The 20021-nt window shown below is 37.9% G+C and overlaps 1 protein-coding gene across 3 annotated transcripts in view; it reads left to right on the top strand.

The window, feature by feature from the left end:
* CDKL5 (cyclin dependent kinase like 5) overlaps window positions 1-19484 on the top strand; it is a 129320-nt gene extending 109836 nt beyond the window's left edge. For 2 of the 3 annotated variants that reach the window (XM_039714287.1, XM_039714288.1), the window contains exons 15-18: window positions 5450-5552; window positions 9234-9356; window positions 10457-10576; window positions 11860-19484. In XM_039714287.1, coding sequence (XP_039570221.1) covers window positions 5450-5552; window positions 9234-9356; window positions 10457-10576; window positions 11860-12243 — 730 coding nt within the window. In that variant the 3' untranslated portion in view covers window positions 12244-19484. The remainder of the gene's footprint in view (window positions 1-5449; window positions 5553-9233; window positions 9357-10456; window positions 10577-11859) is intronic. The other variant, XM_039714290.1, reaches the window with a different exon arrangement.
* Window positions 19485-20021: the final 537 nt, after the last annotated feature.

The following is a 20021-nucleotide window of genomic DNA, read 5'->3' as shown; positions in this document are numbered from 1 at the left end:
GTTACTGCTATTTTGGCATATGCTTATCTTTTCTTTTCCTACTCCCTATTTTCCTGAAGTGTTTCCTGCCCAGCTCTACCTGCTAACTCTGTTCAAGTTGTCCTGGCAATGGTCTAATGTTGCAAAATTGTTCTGTGCCATAAATGCAGCTTAATCCGATTCCTGAGTAGTGAAGAGTCTGTGTTCCTCTACTTAATTTTCTGTAAAGAAGTTGTGTAAATGCTTGTGAAACTGTTGAAAGCTCTAATGGAATGTGATTCTGCTTACATCAATTTTATGATGAAGTAAATATTTGATGTTTGAATGACATACCTAACTGGTACATGACAATTCATCTCGAATTATGAGTGACGTGTATTCCACCTGGACTTGCCACTACTGTAAAATATTGCTTCTCATACTATTGCTCTGTGTTGCCTTTCTTCTGTCAAAGATTCTGTGAATGTTTGCTAGACTGACTTGTCACAGATGTTCCCCTGTCTCTGTGTGCATTTTTTTGCTCTGTCCCCACTGTCCTGCCTTTTAAAATAAAGATATTATAAACTTGACCTTTGTCATCAGATTTTACTCTTAAATTACTAGATCATTTCTGAACTTCAGACAACTTGATTTGAAAAAAGGCAAATTTTTTATCCCTCTAGAACATCTTTTCTTTGCTAGTTTAATTTCCTGTAAATGACCTTGAACTTTCTCAATTTTTTTTTATTGATACAAGAATAGATGTTTTATTCTCTTCTACTCATACAGACTTTGTCCTGAGCTGGGCAAAATCAGTAGTTATAGGCAAGATATTTATTTGTATTCTCCCAGTGTGCCAGAACATTGGCCTGAATTATCTTTACCACTGTCATAGTTCTAAATATCTCTTTAGAATCAATTCCAACATGCAGTAGGGTATCTCACATCATATTGGAAATGTTTGCATTGACTGCTTACAAGATATTTGGGGGCTTCTGGAAAGCATTTTTATATCCATACAAATGTAGTTGTCCTATGACAAGTAGCTTGTCATATCTTCTCTAGCATATGTCATATATTTTTGCAAAAATAATAAAAAGGAGGAACTGTATGTATAATATTACTGTATATATAATATAGAAAAACACACAAAATCTCTGTCATTCAAGAAAAGGAAAAAAATCTCATTCTTATGAGAGTAAAAGGCTTAAAACTTTATCCACTTTCAAGTTTCAAGGTTCTAGAATACATTTTTTTGTAAACAGGACATGAGTGACTTTTATATTGCTGTGGCAGTGTCAGTGTAACATTACAGGCTCACTTCCTATTCCTGAAAGTAAAAGGTTACCAGCATCTGAGCAAATTAGTTTAGAGTATGTTCAGCTGTGTGTGCAGTATGACTGTTGCTGCATTATAAATACTTTCCAGTTCTTTAATGGAATTTGTAAAAAAAAAATCAGGAAATTGCAAATTTTGAATGGTATTCTGTATATGAGATAATAGATCTGGGGTTTATTCCAATTAATAAATCCTCCTTTTCCATATGATAAAATAAAAAACCTGCAGCTCCAGAGTTCAGATTTGATCTTTTGATTTTAAGCTTTCAATGCCAGACTTTCAGACCATGACCTTTTACTGTGGGCTTCAGCTTGTGGGATTGAGATTCTTATCTTGAACTATCTATTTGAATTGCTTCATTCGTTTCTGACATTTTCATTCCTTTGCTAAATGTAGCTGTGTAATTGCCCCTTAAGGGTCTTACTTTGACTAAAACTAAAAGGTAACTTGGAGAATTAGTGTTTGTCATTTATCTTCAAAGAAAAGTTCTGCTATTTCAGTAACTCCTTCATTAAACAAAAACCTTACTCATGTAATTGTGATTGGATCCGTAAAGGGAGTAGTACATGAGGGTTTCCAAGCCAGGCTGCCTGCTGAGATGAGGGTTGCTGAAGAAAAATAAAACAAGCATGAGGAATTGCCTTCCAAAAAGAGCTGTCTGCAACACGAATCTCTCTATGGCAGCATGAATGCAACATGCTTCCTATTTTTAATTTTTTGTTAATGTAAAAGCACATCAGCTTGCTTGCCACATGCATGTTTGCTGCTGCACCTCATTGCACCTGCATGAAGCTGGATACCTTTCCTACCAGGGGTAATAAATAAGAGTGATAATCACAAAATTTCTGTTTGTACTTATGCCTTTTCCAAGTGTTTCAGACCAGAATAACCAATGTGTTCTACATTATATGTCCTAAGCATGCAAAAGGTACACAAAAATAAAACAACAAAGCACAGCACATTTTTCCTTTGGTTTCTGCTTGAGAATGAGCTCTGTGAGTGGGGGCTCTTCTCTAGGACTACTCCTACTTGTTACTAAAACAGCACATAAAAGACTCTGGTGGAACTGTTTGCTTTCAGAGCTGGAGCTTTATGCAAAATACCAAGATACTTGCAGTACGTTGTAATATTTTCGTGTTGTGTGACTCTATAGATTTTTTTGATAATCCTAATTTTTTCCTGTACTGTCCATTATCTGAAAATCATCTCTTGGGATGCCTAAATTATCCCAGTGTTTCATCATCGATCAAAATGTTCTGCTCTATTTTTACTCAGTACAAAATCCTGGTGTTGAAGCTTCCTGCTATAATGCTATATATGTTCACTCTCTTCACATAATGAGCATGTGTTTTGAAGCAGTTGCTTTTCAAGGTCAATGCTTTTTCAGACAACTGTACTGCATTATGAGTCAGAGGAGTTAATGACATAAACCATTCAGTATAAAACCACTGGCTTTTGGGTAAGCAGCAATTGAAAATGAGCAGTTTTCAGCCCCTCATTTTCCAATTCTCTCTGGTCACTGTAGCCATAAAGAGGAAATGATGGTGCAGAATTTCATTTCTCTCCTGTCTGCTCAGCTGCTGTGGAGAGCAGTTTTCTCATCCAGGTTCACTGGGCCAAAGAAAAGAATCACACTTGAGTGAATCTCTGTCTAAAAGTATGGCAAAAATTGTTCCAAGCTTCACTCTGAAGATTAACTTCACCTTTTAAAATATAGCATCTCCATTTTGGAATAGACTTTGTAATAGAAAAGCTATGGCAAGACATTGAAAAATTTTAAAGGACAGTGTAAAGTAACCTCCTGGGGTCTTGCTTATGATCTGACACTGGTTCCTCAGTGGACAACAATCATCAGGTTGATAATTTGCATTGGGACTATGGTTTGGGATATGCTTGCAGCTGTGGATGCACAGGAGCTCCTTTGGGGAAAGGCTCAGAAGATTCTTAGCCCTATTTACATGACTTTCTGAGTACAAGGAGGATACTTGGGGTGTATTGTTTCCTCCAACTTTTCTAACAAATCAAGTAAAAATCATTTAGTAAATAATTCTGCAGGTGTTCTGTCTGTGTTATGTCAGACTCCTGAGTTCACTGAATCTAAAGCTATCAGGAGTCTTTACTCTTTGGCTTTCTCCTTGGTGCTTTAAGTGACTTGTATAATAATGCCTTACACCTGTCACACTACTTACAGTAGTACCAAGTACAGGGACATGACAGCAACAGGAATCCTTAGCAATCCAGTATATTTAAAATACCTGTTATAAGTATAATCATTACAATAAACTAGAGGGTTTTTTCCCTGTAGTAATGTCCACATTGTTGTAATGTCCACATTAAATATATATTGTCATGCACCTGAATGTAATTTCTGCATCTAGATATAAGTTCTCAGAATTTTAAATTAGGAAAATGTCTACCATACTTTCTGCCTATGAATCTTTTTGCTAAGACCATTCTCTTAATGAATAGTTGCACTTTATTGCAGGATTTAAACACTACATGTATTTACATTTAGAGCCAGGTAACATTTCAAGCTCGAGGTGATTTTGTGTAGAAATTGAAGAACTGATACCACCTATCAGAGTGAAGATGGTTTTATCAATAAGGAGGATGACTCCAGTGATTTCTATCCCAATTATGTTTTTCACATTTATTTGGGAAAAAAAAAAGCCCGGCATGTAGTAGCAGCTGAATCACCAGCTGATAGCATGGCATTTAAAGCCAGAATTAGAAGCCAGTGACAGCTATATTAGACAATTAAATGTTGCTACATTACAGTTGTTCCAAGAAAAGCTGCTCCTGTTTGTCATACAGAGCCCTTAAAACAGTGGCTTTGCTTTAGGTTTTCCATCAAGACAGTGGAATAATTTATTTTTTGGTTTAATGCCATTTAAGCGTGAAAAGGGACTATTAAATGACCCAGTATGACTTTCTGTATGTTAGTTGTTATTAAATGTTGTCCATCCTCTGGGATCCAGGCCCAGAGGCAGACCTGTTGGCTCTGTTTCTCCCAGAGGAGTATTAGGTCCTGATTTGAAATGTCAAAGATGGGAAATGCACTTCACTAAGGAGTTTGTTCTGGGAGTTAATGATGTTATTGTGAAAATCAGTGCCTTATTTCTAATATGACTTCTTAGGCTACATCATCCACCTACTTGTTCTTGTAATATCTTTGCCTGTTAAGTCCAAGATTTTCTAGTATTCTGTAATTTGTTTCTGGATAAGTAGTTGTGCGTCATGATCAAGGAAACTAAATATCTGAACTGGTTTGGGTGTGTTTTTTAACACACTAAAGAGATTCAAATTGCTGAAAATGTTATTGTGATGCTTTCCTGCACCATTTTCAATTTTTAAGCTATTTTAAAGGGCACTAGAACTGCAATCAGTTATGTTTCACCACTGTCCTTGTAAACCATCTTTTTACCCTGTATAAGTGCTTTACATACACGGTATACTGTGTATATTGAAAGTAATGTGTTATTTATCAACTGTAGTTGCTTCAGACGTGTAAATTGAGAGTTAAAAGGCAGAAGTTCAGTCTTCAGGCAAGTCACCTGTTCCATTTTTGGGTCACCTCCTTTTGCCAGCGCTGTCTCACGCATAGCAAACTAATGGAAGGTTTTAAGGTGAAATGGACAACAGTAGATCCCAGCTTCCCTGATGATAGATATGGAACCATGTCAGCAAGGGTCAGGAAGTGCAGTTGAAAGTGGTTCTCTCTGGCCAACTTTGCAACTCCTGCTTCTCCAGCAAGCAGTGGATAAACTGGACCTGTGCTTTGATAGCTCATCGCCATTTGTATGTTCTCTCAGATATGCTTTTCATTTTCCTAAAAGACCTTGCGTGTGATATTTTGATTTGAGTATTAAATTCTGGCTTAAAAGAACACATGCATGCTTTCCTTTTCCCTAAATAACTATTCATTGGTTTAAACTAATCATTTTACCCTAACACTGTGTACCTCCTATCCCTTGTAATAAGTCTATCTGGTATTTGTGCAGTAACCCTGGAACCAATGAATGCTAAAACTTTAAGTATTTTTTTACTTTAATCAATAGTTTACATTCTTTGGCATCAGATCTCAATATTGCACAGAATTTACAAAGTAATACCATAATAAAATTTCTCTTACAATACCTTATTTCATATTTAGGAAAAGTCCTGAAAACCTTAACAGTCACTCAGAACAGCTCAAGGAGAAAGAAAAGCAAGGTTTTTTCAGGGCAATAAAAAAGAAAAAGAAGAAATCTCAAAATGTAAGTATGCAGCATTTCTAGTAGAATAATTATTTTATTCATTTTGAATTATACCATTTTAATATGCTAGATTAGTACAGTACCTTTGTATTAATTATGATTGTGTGTGTATACACTTTCTTTGCTATATGAAAGTCAAATTCTTCTCCTGTTTGGGGTTGATTTTTCTGCCTTTTCAAATATTTCTTCACTTACTAGTCCTTACTAGAACTAGTTAATGCAGAAATTCAAATTTACACCTTTGATTTCATTCAGAGCCTTTGAGAGCCAGTTTTGATGCAAGTTTTGAGATGATGTTGCAACAAATTCTTTTTCAGGATATGGTGATACCATTCCAAGAATAGCAATTTCATTGTTGCATGTCCCCAGAGCTTGAACAGCTTCAGGCACCCATACAGAGAAAATGAGACTGTAACAAATGAGAATTCTTTCCAGTCTTTTTCATGGAAGTGTCTTGGTAACAGCCTCTGTCTTCTTGCTGCATTCCATGACTGGAATAAGGATGATGTGTCTTAACCATTCCTAAGTGTTTTATGTTTTGTTGAGGGAAGGGATTGTGACTTTTGTTATTCAGTATAAGTCTTTGGTGTCTCATATGTTTTTACATTTTCATAATTTTTTGGGGAGGGAGAAAGGACTTTATTTTATCAAAAAGTAGTGGTATACTAACATTTCACAAATTTTTATAAGATATTCCTAAGAACTGAAGTAACCTAAAAATAATCTCATTCTTAAATGACAGCTCTGGAAACATTAAAATATTTAAAACTGTAATGTTCCTGTAAGTGTAAATGCAGTTATAGTTTTGAAGATTCTCAGAATTGAGAAAACCATGCTTACTCCTGGCAAAGGTGAGGGACTTAATGGAAATATTTACTGTCAAGGAGTGAGGTGACAGGACTGAGAGTTGGTGGAGGGCTGCTCTGTTGAAAACTGGGAGAGGGAAGTGATTACCAGGCTTTTTGTTGTTTTGGGTTTTTAAAAATTTCTTTGAACTGTGTGGAACATGTGCATATGTATATTAACTAGCACTCAGAAATGCTCCTCACCTTCCTGCTGGGTGATTTACAGCAATGGCATTTACCTCTCCTTCTGAACTTATTCACCCTCATACCTGCATGCAGCTCAAATATGATCATTTGTATTAAACAACTGAATTAAATGCCTACATTACAGCTCTGGGACTGTTTGATACCAAAATGTCCATGTAAGGATAACACCTAAGGCCATTGGTTCCAGTGATGCATTTTCAAGGGGGGGAGAAAAAAGGCATTAAATGTGCATTGCTGTATTGTACTCTGATTCCAGCCATGCAGACATGGTGGCAGACAACACTCCAATAGCTCAGCTGATGGATGGTGTATTGATTGCCTCCACATTAAGCTGTGTGAAAGAAATAAATACTGGATTGTGTTGCCTCTCAAAATCTGGCATTTTACAAAACACCTAAATCAAAAGCTCCTTGATCTGTAGCTACCAAAACCATCACTGATTACAAGCTAAGGCAGATTTATATATAATCCTAACTCCTGTTTCTTCTCACTCTTAAAAAGAGGGGTAGAGAAGATGGACGAGAGAGAGAGAAGGGAAAAAACTGTGTTTGCTGCTTAGAGGTGGTATCTCACAGAAAGATGAATAAATGAGTGAAATAATATAGTGATACAACTCTTTCATCCTCAACCAGAAACTTGCTGAGATCTACTTGAGTTTTGTATCAAACCAGAGCCAGCAAAACCTCCTTTCATTGCTGTTTACAGCTGATTACCAGGACAGTATCTAGGCCTGGACTGTACCACTGGTGTGTGTACAAGTGTCTGGCTCAGACACTGCTCTTTGTTCTTCGTCATCTCTTAGTTAAAGACATCTACCTAACAAACACTGGGACAGTTTTTAGGATCTTCCAGCACAAAATAAAATTACTGCCTTTAATTCAGCACCAGATTTGGTGTTAGTAGTAAAAGTTGTTCACAGCACTTGTAATATTAGCTCTTCAACTATACATATGTTTTCTATGAATTCCTACTAAAAGTCTTAATAGACAGCTTGTTACTACCCAAGGTTTTTTCCTGAGACCTACAATTCATGTAGAGTCCTACAAATATGAAAATCCAGTTATTTACTCAAACACAGACTTTCAGCAAGAAATAACAAATTAGACCTGGGGACTGTCACAGAGCTAGGAAGCACATAAAAGCTAGCTATGATTTACTTCTGATATCCTTTGGCAAGTCTCATTTTGCTGGTGATCATCATCACAGGAGTTGTAAAAGATACCTGAAATTGGATTGAAGACATTTTAGTAATATCATTCTCAAAATGTCTAATAGCCTAGAATTGATCCCAGTTGCTGGCACTTCTTCCTGCAGGTTGCTCCCATGAATCATTCTCCCTGGAGTTCTCCAGGTGCAGTACCTCGTGGGTTAGGAATTGTTACTGCCTGTTATGGGAATTCTTTCCAGTATTGTTTCTGCAGAGCTGTTCTTATCCATTCTCATTTTCATCATTTGAAGTGTTTTAGTAATGTAGCAAAAGCTTTTGAGGATTGTTAGAATCACAGTTTTGTGTCATCTGCCACACAACAATTTGATATCCATGAGGGTTGTACACAGTGTCAGTAGGCACTGTTTTCAGAGGAGCCTAAGTTTTGCAGATTTTGGCACTTATTTCAACCTATGGGTCTGAAGAAATTATCTGCTTTGGAAAAAAAAGTTTCAGGTGAGCATTTCTCTTAGCAGTGCTTTCATTCCCTTTTAATTTACTGAATTTGAAACAGGAAATTCTTCTGACCACAAAGTTCTTGAACATAAGCTATGCTAATTATTGATTTTCATTAACTTGGATGGAAACTAGAAACTGGGAAAGCTGTTAGAAAGCCCACGCTTTTGGTAGTGCACTTGTCATTGTATTTAGTCAAATAATAATTATATTGCACAATAAAGATTTCTTCTGATAGACAGGAAAATGCAAGGCACAATATATGTGTCCTATGCTTATTTGCACCTGAGCAGGGGAGAAATAGACCCATTTATAGTTCTAGTACCTTATAGTTCTGTTTGTTGCTCATTCATCTACTGGTAAGCTCTTTGGTTGTGCTCCATAAATTAAAATAAAACAGCCAGTGTACTTGCAGCTGTACGTGAAGTTGCTAATGGCATATACTGAAGTAATTCATCTTTGAGCCTCAGCTCTTTTTGCAAGTTAAAAATAGAAGGCTTTTTTCCCCCCTGGAGTAACTATCAACTGCTCGTTCTGAAACCAACTCCTGTTATTGTTAGTGGATCTTTAATAGTTTCTTTATATAAAAATAAGAAATGTCATACTGCTTTAGGTCATTATCAGAAATACAAATGATTGCCAGAGTTACAGGATTTAATTCAAAGCTCAGTAAAGTCAACAAGAGTCACCAGTTATTTCCAAAAGCCTTTGAAATAAACACATTCTGTATTCCTGATGAACATGAATATAAGAATAGGTGTGCTGATCCTTTTTTTTTACATGCATTGAGTTCCTTGAATTTGTTCCATAGGCTTTTTTCAATCATTATTGTATTTTCCAGAAGCAAATTATAGGCTTGATAACATGTATTGTTGAATAACCAAAAAAAAAAAAAGTTAATTTAGTAAGGGGCAGATCTCTTGAATTGAAATATTATGCATTTAGTTTTTGTGTCTTATATTGCAGACAGACTCAACCAACGGCGAGAATCCGAGCATCAAGAAATCCCTCTTTCCTCTTTTTAATTCAAAGAATAATTTAAAGCATAGTTCTTCTTTGAAAAAACTTCCTGTAGTCACTCTACCAATGGTATTAATTTTTAAGTACAGTAACACTGTAAAATGCTCCAGTAAATTTGTTTTCCTGACTACAGCAGCATGTGGTTTATTTTCATGGTATCACTTCCTCTTCATGCCAGTTAAGTATCTTGGGCCAGTTCAATAAATTTAAGTAAAATTGGCAGTTTTGTTGAAACAGATTATGCCTAAGACAATTTTTATAATATTTGATATAGTGAAAATGTAACATACACAGTTCCAGAGAGAATGAGCCTTGGGAGTAAGACTAAGGAAGGGAAATAGTTGTGAAATTGTATATGTTTAAAATTAAACTGTCTCATTATGTTTCATTCAGGAAAGAAATCAACCTAGTTTGGTTTGTAACTATATTGTAAATACATAATTTTATACAAACTACTCCTTTATATATAAATTTAAATAAATCAAATACTAACAATGGATTATCTGGAAAGAACTTTAGCTCATGCGTCTGTTGTATTTTTGTTTGTCCTGATTGTTCATGATAAAAGACAGCTTGTATTAAAAATAGATTATATTTTGACTGTCCTCTTTTTACTTAGAATTCTTGAAATGAGATAAAAAGCTACATGTAAGTTTTAAATTATCTTTCTGCCATAAAGTTTCAGCTGTTTCTTAATTTTTGCTTTAGTTTGGGATATTTGTGGAGGAGAAGAAAGATGGGAACAGAGAAAGCTCTTGGTTTTGTGATGTCAGTCAGGAGATCAGTTTAGAGGGATTTTGATCTGCTTCACTCTAGAGCAAATTTATAGAACTGATCCATGGTCTTAACTGCAGTATGGAATGCTTTTTAAATGAAGATGAGGCTCAGCAATGTTTTGTTTTCAATTTTATTTTTGAGGCCTTGTTTAACTGCTCTTTCTTACAGCAAATAACACTAACAGCATGTGAATGCTTTAAGGGCTAAGGGTAGAGCAAATCTGCATGATGTCCACAGCCACTTGTTCTTACTATGGGGAGAATTATTGAGAGGTCATTGCAATTCTGCTGCAGTAATGGGCTTCACTTGTGTTCTGTAATTAACTGTGGGAAATTATTTACAGCTATTCTTAAGAAAATGCTAGGAGACCAGTATTGAATATTTTATTGCAGATGCCTAATACTGAAGGTCAGGATCTCTTGGCATTACAGAAAGCCATTCATTCTTCCAATCACCAGAGCAGCAGGCAGAAGGATTGGCATCCTGAGAAGATGACAGAAATCCAGCCTCATGTAAGTGGCATTATCAATTCCCTTTATATCAATATCTCTGATGTATCTTGACAGCTTTTTCTCTGGTGAGTAGAAGAATTGCATTTGACATTTTTTCCCAACTTTCTAATTCCTTGCTCACTGGATGTACCTGCAGTCCTGCATAATTTTTTTTTTAATGTGGACATGAATGACAATGAAAAGAGAAATTAAATGTCCTGTGTCAGTCTTTGAGCCCTTTGAAATATTAGTTATGTTTCTGTATTACAGGCAGGCAGTGTTTCAGTGCATGTCCATGGTAGTGATGCAGTGCTGTACAAAAGCCCTCCAGTCAGCTCTGTAAGGAATGGTGAATCTTGAGGGTTGGCTGCTGCTCAGCAGAGTTTGATACTTGAGTGGTCACCAAAGCATCGAGGCCATGTCACAGTGTGGCTGGCACAGACTGCAGTTTCAGCAGGCTACATTTTTGGAGCATAGCACTGCATTAGTGCAACTTTATTTTCTCCAGTTCTAAACCCAGCTCAGTGGGCAGTGTTTGGGAGGGTGTCAGTGCCATGCTCCATTGTTGTCACATTGGAAACTGAAGAGGGTTTGTTGCAGCTGCAGTGTTTGAAGAAACAAGTTGCACTGTGAGCTGTGGAACTTAACAAGGCTGCTTTCATACCACTTTGTGAACTCAGGCTTCCCCAGGCTCTGGCTCCCCATTTTCAGTAACCCTGTATCACCATTCACCTTCACCCTGCTCACCAGTGAAAGAAGCTGTGGGAGGCTAGAGCTGCCTATCACCCAGCTGCCAGCAAACAAAATATGTAACTTCTGAGTTCTGCCAGACCTCGTTTCAGTGCAGATGGTTACTCAAGACTCACTCCAACCCCTAATTTATGTTCACAACATTTTTAAGAACTTGTATTTCTGAAATCTGTTCCTCATAAAATGTGGCTGAGGTTCTTAAGTTAATAGCAGACAGATGGACAGCTAATGCAACTGTCTGTGCCTGCATTTTCAAAGGAAATAAGGAGAAAATAATTAACGGGAGCAATTTTTTTCTGAGGGAGAAAAGCTTCCATCTTTTCAGGTAGCTAATAGATTGGACTGTGATGAGAGGACATTTTCTCAGGTGTGTGGTCATAGCTTGGAATCAAATATATCAAACAATGAACTAAATTATATTAACTAAAATAATGAACTAAATAATATGAACTAAAAGTGAAGAAGTCCTGTAAAGTTTAAGATGTTCAGTTTAGGATAGCACAGCTTTTTTACGGGAGGTCTGATATGATGGAGCTTTTCTGCGTGTCTTTCAGAGCCAGCCGTTAAAATCTCTTCGGAAGCTCTTACACCTCTCTTCAAACCATCCTGTCGCCGCTGAGCCCCGCTTCCAGCCCTTACCCAGCCAGCCAGCCAAAGCTTCTTTTCCTGAAGTGCGAATCCACCCCATGAGTCAAAGCTCCAGCAGCGGCAGCAGCAACGTGCGGCCAGAGCCCCAGGCCAAGAGCCGGCCAACGCTGCAGATCCCGAGCCAGCTGGAGCCCACCTGGCACGTGTCCCCCGTCACCAGGAGCGTGAGCGACGGGGCCCCCTACTCGGAGCAGCTGCCTTCCAAGAGCGGCCAGAACGGGCACACCTACAGCCGCACGAACCGCTCGCGAATGCCAAACCTGAACGATCTCAAGGAGACAGCCTTGTAGTGGCGCTCCAGCACGCAGACCAGGGTGCCTGGAGAGCAGCGTAGGGGAGCGGTGGTGTTCTGGTGATGGTAAGACTGCATTTTCAGCTTTATACAGGTGTGCAATATGTACATGTGGAGCGATGCTGTTCAGCACCACGAGAGAGTCAGGGATGACGCGGGAACACGAGTGGAACTATGAGTTACCAGGCATCAGAAATGTCACTGGACGCCAGGCAGAGAGTGCCAGTCAGGGAGAAAAATGCATTGTCATTTTCTCTCATTTACATTCCAGCTTAGTGCACATCTCTGTCTGAAAGCTGGGAGACTTCTGGTATGTATTGGCACTTATAAGGGTGAAAACATTGTCTAGGCCTATGCCCTTACTACATTTTTTGCTGCCTAGTTAAAACAGTGGGGTTTATGTGATAAAAGTGTATCCCTGTTAAGGGTTTAAAGTTAAATTGTATGTCTTAAATTTGTTTTTTAAACTTCCATATTTGATAGGATTTGTAATATTTATTTATGATGACCTAATATCGTACTGTTATAATCATATCTTTTATGTTATAATGTAAAGTTATTTTGAGCTGTTTGAAACATTGTGAAGCAGTGCAACAGCTACAGTAGTTTCTATAAAAAACTAACAGTAACATTTATATATTGCATCAGGAGTATTTTATTCTATATATAAATATATATATAAATGGAAAATAACTGTCTGTTTTTTAAATATACCCATTTAAAAGAAAAGTATTGTTATGACACTATCTGCCATATTTTTTATACATTTGTGATATAAAGTGCAGTATTATACTTCTAATAAAAGGAAGCTGAATGTGGATATAAATGTGACTGTAACAGTATGGATCTTGCTTGGCTATGAGAGCCCAGTATTACAGGCATTACTGGTAACAAACAAAAGACAGCATTTGATTCCAAGCTTTATTATGGGCTATTTTGTTGGAAGTATTGGCTAAATGTAAGAGACTGCAGAACTGTACAGTAATCTAAATGTGGTATGTTCTCCCCTGTCCTTAGCTTTCCTAGTAATATTAATGGGATTTCTGCATCTGCATCAAGAGCACAGAGCCCCAGTACCAAATTTTTGTTTCTTCTAAAGAGATAAAGTGCCCCGTTACTACAAGCAAAAGCAGGTGCTCTTCCACTTAATAGCAGGGGTGAAAACCAAAGAAACACAGCATGAATTGCAAGTGAAATGCAAAACTTTGACACTTAAGAATAGCATGGCACTGCAGATCATGGTATAAGCTTTTATGCATATGTGTATTTTACATCTCTAGCAATCTATTAACTAATAAGATAAACACTGTATTAGAATTTAAACTACTCTTGCACTTTTTATTATATTTCAGGATGTATTTAAAGCTACAAATCTGATATTTGGATATTGAGGGAGAAGGTTGCCATGCAACTTGACTTCTCCTTAGGTCTTACTATCCAAATATTCCCATACCCAGTTCAGCTACCAGTCTCAGCAAAACACTAGATTTTGGGCTCCAGTCTCCTGTACAACATAGTTAAAACTGCCTTTACCTTGGTGAATGTCAAGTGTAGCAAATACTCACCCTGATTCCTCTGTTGCTACCAGTAAAGTAAATCAAAGGTGAGCCAGTAGGAGTCAAAAGAGTTATGCCAGTCTAAACTTTGTGCAATAAGAGGAGAGCCAGGCCTGTAGTGTCAGAACAATACAATCTTTCCTTTTCAAACACATTCGTTCTACTCCCTCATAGCTCTGCAGCATACTTTGTTTTCTAGCTGCTGTCTTCATAAGACACCTGTACTTGCAAATACACTGTCTTTTCCAAAAAAGAGATTAACCTGAATGTAAATTGAATGATTTAGCCATAGATGAAGTTAACAGAAGCAGCCAGGCAGTAAAAGCTGAACTTCCGACTTGGATAGCAATGCAAACTGGACATGCTGTTCAGTACCTCTTGAGTCATACCAAAGTTCTAACAACAGCAAATTCGGCACCACTACTGTAAAAATTGTTGTCAGAAAGAACGGTGTGGAAGGATGTTATATCAGTTTTGTCCAGGACTAAAAATAAGTCTACTAAATTTGAAAAATTCAAAACCAGGAGTTCTTCCTTTGTCAATTGCCTGCAAGAAATGTGCATGTGATTTTTCTATAGCTAGATATGATATATAATATCTCTCTATATATGATATATGCACTGTATTGATATATCATATATATAGCATATATAAATACAATAGACATGAAAGGATATTCAGTTTTTTCTAGGTTCAGTGGGCATCCAGGAAAGATATTGTGATATTTACTTGTCATCACTGTCAGAGTTTAGCAGCTTATTTTAGCAGTCTCTGTAAGATTCACTGCTTGGTCACAGCTACATGAGCCCTTTTAGCCCTGCTTTGAAATGGGCTGATGCCACTGAAATCCCTCACAAAAGCACTGCCTGAGAGAGTGGGGCTCTAAGCAGTGCAGTTTGAATGTCTCTTCTTTGGCAACAGAGCTGGTGAAGGGCCTGGAGCACGAGTCTTAGGAGAGTGGCTGAGGGAGATGGGGATGTTTAGTCTGGAAAAAGGAATCTCAGAGGGACCTCATTGTTCTCTACAACCACCTGAAAGGAGGGTGTAGCCCAGTGGGGATCAGCCTCTTCTCCGATGTCTCAAGTGAAAGGATGAGAGGAAATTACCTTCTGTTGTGCCAGGAGAGGTTCAAATTGGATATTAGGAAGGAAAAGATCACTGAAAGAGTGTTCAGGCATTGGAATAAATTGTCCAGGGATGTGGTGCAGTCACCCACTCTGGAAGTGTTTGAGAGGCATCTGGATGTGGCACTTGGGGATATGGTTTGGGGGTGACTGGGGTGGTTGATGGTTGGACTGGATGATCCTAAAGGTTTCTTCCAACCTTGATGATTCTGCATTCAGTCTCACAGGGAATGTTCAGTCTAGACCCTTCTGTTCTTCGTGGATATGTATCCTTTTGCCTCTACAAGGTTTTTAGCTTGCTGGTAAGATCTTCATGCTGGGGATGATGATACTGGGCTCTATGTGGTTGTTACAATTCCTAGCAAGGAAAAATGTTTCTAAAGGATTTTTTTCTCCGTACCCATTAAGTTAAATCAGGGTGATCCCTGACTGTACATATAGCTGTTTAAAGTAGTTAGCAAATCTTCAAAGGTGACCCAAGGAATGTTTGAGTATTTGGTGGCCCATATTTACAGAAACTTGTTTCTACTTCATACTGCATTTTCCTCTTGAATTCAACAAACTGTAGTAGCTTTCAGTTGAATACTAAATTGTGTTGAATGTATGTAGTATTTTCTTTCTTCTGTTGGAAAGAAGTTCCAGTAGCTCGGCCAGCTGATGCTAGTTGGGATGAATTCTGTATTTTTAACTTGGTCTAGCTTCCCAATATTTAGAATATGGCTAATGTAATTTTGTTGAGATTTTCAAAGGAGTCTTACTATAGTGACTGAGATTTTCTGACTTAATAAAGAGGAAGAGAATTACAGAACAAATGCTTTTGTTAAGTGTGAGCTTTCCTTTGCACTGGTCTGTGAGTCCTGTACTACATGCTCTATAGATTTATTTACTATAAAGGATCCTAGTTAAACTGTATTTTATTCTTTGGCAATCTTTTGCCTGATGGCATCACTGATGATGTGAATAAAAAAGAAACTACGTTTCAGAAATTAACTGTAGTCATTTTACAGAACTCAAGCTGCCTAAACTTGTCTATATGTTTTAGTTATAGCTCTTAAGCTCTTTTTAACTGAAAAAAAGCACCTTAAGATCATCCTAACTGAAATTGTGTAAGTGTCTAAGCTGTTGTTTTAAACTGCAATGTAAATGTATTAACCTAGAACAACATCTGCTTTCAACAGACCTGCCAACAGAGAGCAGTCCCTTTGACCTGTTCACCGCTTTTTGCTCCGTTTATTGCAGTCCCAGCTCCGTTGCCCCTCTGAGAGATTGCCAGGAGAGCACTGGGCAGAGTTCTTGGCAGGAAGTCAATGATCCCAGATTTGTCTCCTAAAACATTCCCCAAACACCACTTGTTCTTTTAGATCAGTATTAAAGCAGGCTTCAAACTTCCAAGTGCATGAGTCATCCTCAGGTCGTCATTTGGCTTGTCACCTTTCTCTCTACCACAGCAACTTGTTTTGGGACCAAGGCTGGAGAGACTCTTCAGGAAGCAGTGGCCTGTGGTAGGCTCTTCCCCTTCCTTATCATTGCAGTTAGATCTCTTAGGAGATTACTCTCACTTGTTTAAAAAGCCACATACCAACCTTTTCTTGTTTTCTTCAAAAGCTTATGAGGTGTTAGCTGAGTAGACTCCTAGGTTCACCCAGAAAAAGCTATGTATTCTCAACAATTCTGTAGACCTCCCTATAAGAACAGAGGGAACCTATGGGAATACAGATTATACAGCTCTGAAGGCACTGTTGTGCTCTAGGTAGCTAAGGCAAAACCTAGCCACTTGAAAGAGGAGCTGTGTTCTAGAAGTGTTAGAGTTTTTATTCATGATTCATTTTTTTGTTGTCTTGTAATGATTTGTTAGTGAGACATGCTTCAAAATACTTGCATGTAATTAATTCTGTACATGTTAATCACTGTCAGACTAGAGCTGGGAGAATAATTGCATCCCAGTCATACAAAGAATGTGAAAAGGATAGCCATATATGATAAACTGCAAATTGTAGGGTGGTAATGAATGTTTCTTTTTTCCATTCCAGCTAGCATGCATACTACATCTGCTAACGGGGTGATATCACAAACAATGCATCCAGGCTGTTGTTCATGTTAGTAGGCTCACCATTTGAAATAGGAGTGCCACAGAAGATTGGAAAGGTGATGTGCCCTGTTAACCATTTTTGAACAACCTTCAAATCAAGACGATTTAATAACAGGTGCCTTTCCCTGCACAGCTCTTTTGAATGGTATCATGATATTAACCATTCCTTAACTGGGTTTGTAATGAATGAGGAAAAAAGCCATTTAACTTCTGGCCTTTTTTTTAAAAGGGGGTGATTTGAGTAAACCCTTTTAATATAACAAAACTTGGAAATTCTAGATGTTGGCACCTTTTCCAAATGGTCAAGCAGCAGCAGTGCATCAATGCTCAGGCTCATTAGGCAAGTGAAGGCTTGTGCTGTACTGAATGTTGTACTGAAACAGAAGATTCCTCATTTTGCAATCACAAAGCAAATTTCATTAAAATTAGCAAAGCACATCTTACAGGAGATCCTCTTTCAATTGTAAGAAAAAAGCTGTGTTAGGTCATCTGTTCTCTCAGTGGAGTGTCTTAACAACTACCACATGAGACAGCATAGATAAATCTGATGGATTAGGTCTGAATTTTACTTGTTCTGAGTTCTGCTTGGATACGGATTTGTGACCTTGTGTGCACCAATTGTTTGGTGCAAAAGCTGGGGTTTGACCTACTCAGTGGAAGATGCATGTGAAGTGTGAGAGGACTGGCCCCACTATGTTTGGATGCTTTCATTCCACCAAATCAGATTGCTTCTCAGACTCTTGTAAAACATAACAAAATGTTCTAAAAGAACATGCAAAATATGCAGCTGGGCAAAAGTGACTCTTGAAACATGACCCAAGAGCCTGAACATGGAATTTGTGTCTTAGCCTAAGAATGACTACACATCTCTTGTCTTCTCTGCAAGTCAATCTACCTCCTCTCTCTTGCAGAATGTGGTTGAGTTTGGGTTTGTTTCTTCTGAGCTTATTATTGACTCCAAATTTTGAAGAGACATCTAAAAAGATTCTTCCTCTAGGTACTGTTAGCAACCATGTAATAAAATATTGTTGGGCCTTCATCTGAAATACTTCTGAAACCTCCAAGCCATCTGAGCTCTCTCCAGAATCCCAGTGCCATCCTTTGCACTGCTTTGCAGTCTTCCCTTGGCCTTCCCCTTGTGGTTCTCAAATATTGCAGTTGCCTTGTTCTTTGTTGTTTCTCTAGTGCAGATTTTCAGGGAGTTAGAGGCCTTATCTACTACTCCACCCTATTTGCTGTTTTACTCAAACAGCTATCCTTAGACTTGCTCAGGATTTCCTTCATTTTAATTTTCCATTTCATCTGGGTGAGATACCTTACCTCATTGTGCCCCCACCAAAACCCACTGCCTACCAGGCTTTTCCTTCCACCAGGTCTCTGTTTTCACAGGGCATTGTTTCTCTGGATCCGTTCTGAGAAATGCAAGGTGGCATCTCAATTGTACAGGTGTAGAAATGCGTTGTGAAGTAGCTGCTGTCGAAGAGCTTTCCATTAGCATAAAGATGAAGCATGTTCTTAGCACAAGGTGGAAACTGCTGTTCAAGTTTCCTATAGGATATGAACCTCTTGGTGTAAACTCCTGATATGTAGATCCTGATATGTAGATCCAGTGGCAGAGCTTTTACTCTTTGGTTACAAGGCAAAACTTTAAGCATAGGGAACTGTCTCAACCCTCCTTTTCTTTCTTTTTTTTTTTTTGCTAGTGCACATCTTAAGATACTACTGAAGGATATGACTAATTGAAAGAAGTAACTTTATATTTGGGTTATATGGACCAACAAGCTAAAATTTTCCCAGAAACCATAATATTTTTGGAAATTCTATGCAGGCATTTTAAAATCTGGTTAATCTGATAAGGAATTCCAGGACTGCTTAGGTCTCCACTGTGGAATGTTTCATTTTAAATTTGTGGCATTTGGAAGAAAGAAAAAAAAAATTAAATTTAGGAAAATCTTTTTTTTTTCACTATCTGCCAGTACAGATTAACAGGCTGAGGAGGCAGCTTTCAAAACTTATAAATTTATTGATAAGATTCCCTGATGTTTTTTAACAGCTATTAGAAATCTAAAGCGCACAAACTTTTAAGTCTACCGTGCTTTCTGTTGTGGAAGGGATATGTTGTGGTGTTAGCCTTTTTAATCCTGGAATACAAATTGATTTTAAAATGTGTTGAATATTTAAGGATGATTTCATGCAAGTTAATAAACCATTTGTAAAGTGTTTGTATACAACCCTTTGTATCATGTTGTTGGTACACCTTACCAAATTTTTTTTGAGCATGTATTCCATTCTTTACTTCTGTACAATTTCTATTGTTGCTGTAAATATTCTAAAAGAGAAAAAAAAAATCCTGTGGTTACCTTAATTATCAGCATGGAAATGGTTAATTTTTACTGAGCACAATGTATTTTTGAATGGGCCTTCCAAAATATGTCTTTAATAAAAATGCAGATTTTGCACTAGAACCCTGGCACTGTTCAACAGCTGATCTTATTCCTGACATGTCTCTTCCAGAGCACCTCTCCATATGTTAGCTTGGCTCATGAGTGGAACGGACCAGAACCAGGACTCCTGTGCCCAGTGGGTTGCTGCCAGGTCCTGGCTGACTCCCCCATCTGAGAGGCCACCTGTATCTGTCCACAAGCCTGATGTTTCCATGGGATGTTTCCACAGGGCAACGTCTCTGAAGCACTTTGTTGCCCACATTCCTCTAGTCTCATGGCAGGATGGATTCTTCCTTTCAGGGCAAGAATGTCTGCTGTTCTCTTTTTTGAACAGTACCAACCCACCAAGCCCCTTAGCAGGCACCACCAGAAATTAAAAGGCCCTAAAAGTTTCCAGCCCACAGTCTTCACCACAGAAGAAGTGTCATGATGACATTTTGTCACTGTAACATGTAAACTGAGACACTTCTAGGCAAATGTTGAGATGTTGAGGTGTCAGCAGTAAGAATTTTACATGGCTTCCTCTTCAATGTATCCTGGCTATAAGGTTTTTTGTTACTGCG

Source organism: Passer montanus, unplaced genomic scaffold (genome assembly GCF_014805655.1).
Source record: "Passer montanus isolate IOZ18808 unplaced genomic scaffold, ASM1480565v1 scaffold3, whole genome shotgun sequence".
NCBI classification, from domain to species: Eukaryota; Metazoa; Chordata; class Aves; order Passeriformes; family Passeridae; genus Passer; species Passer montanus.
The sequence above is the reverse complement of the archived record's forward strand: the minus strand, read 5'-3'. Positions and strand labels throughout refer to the sequence as shown.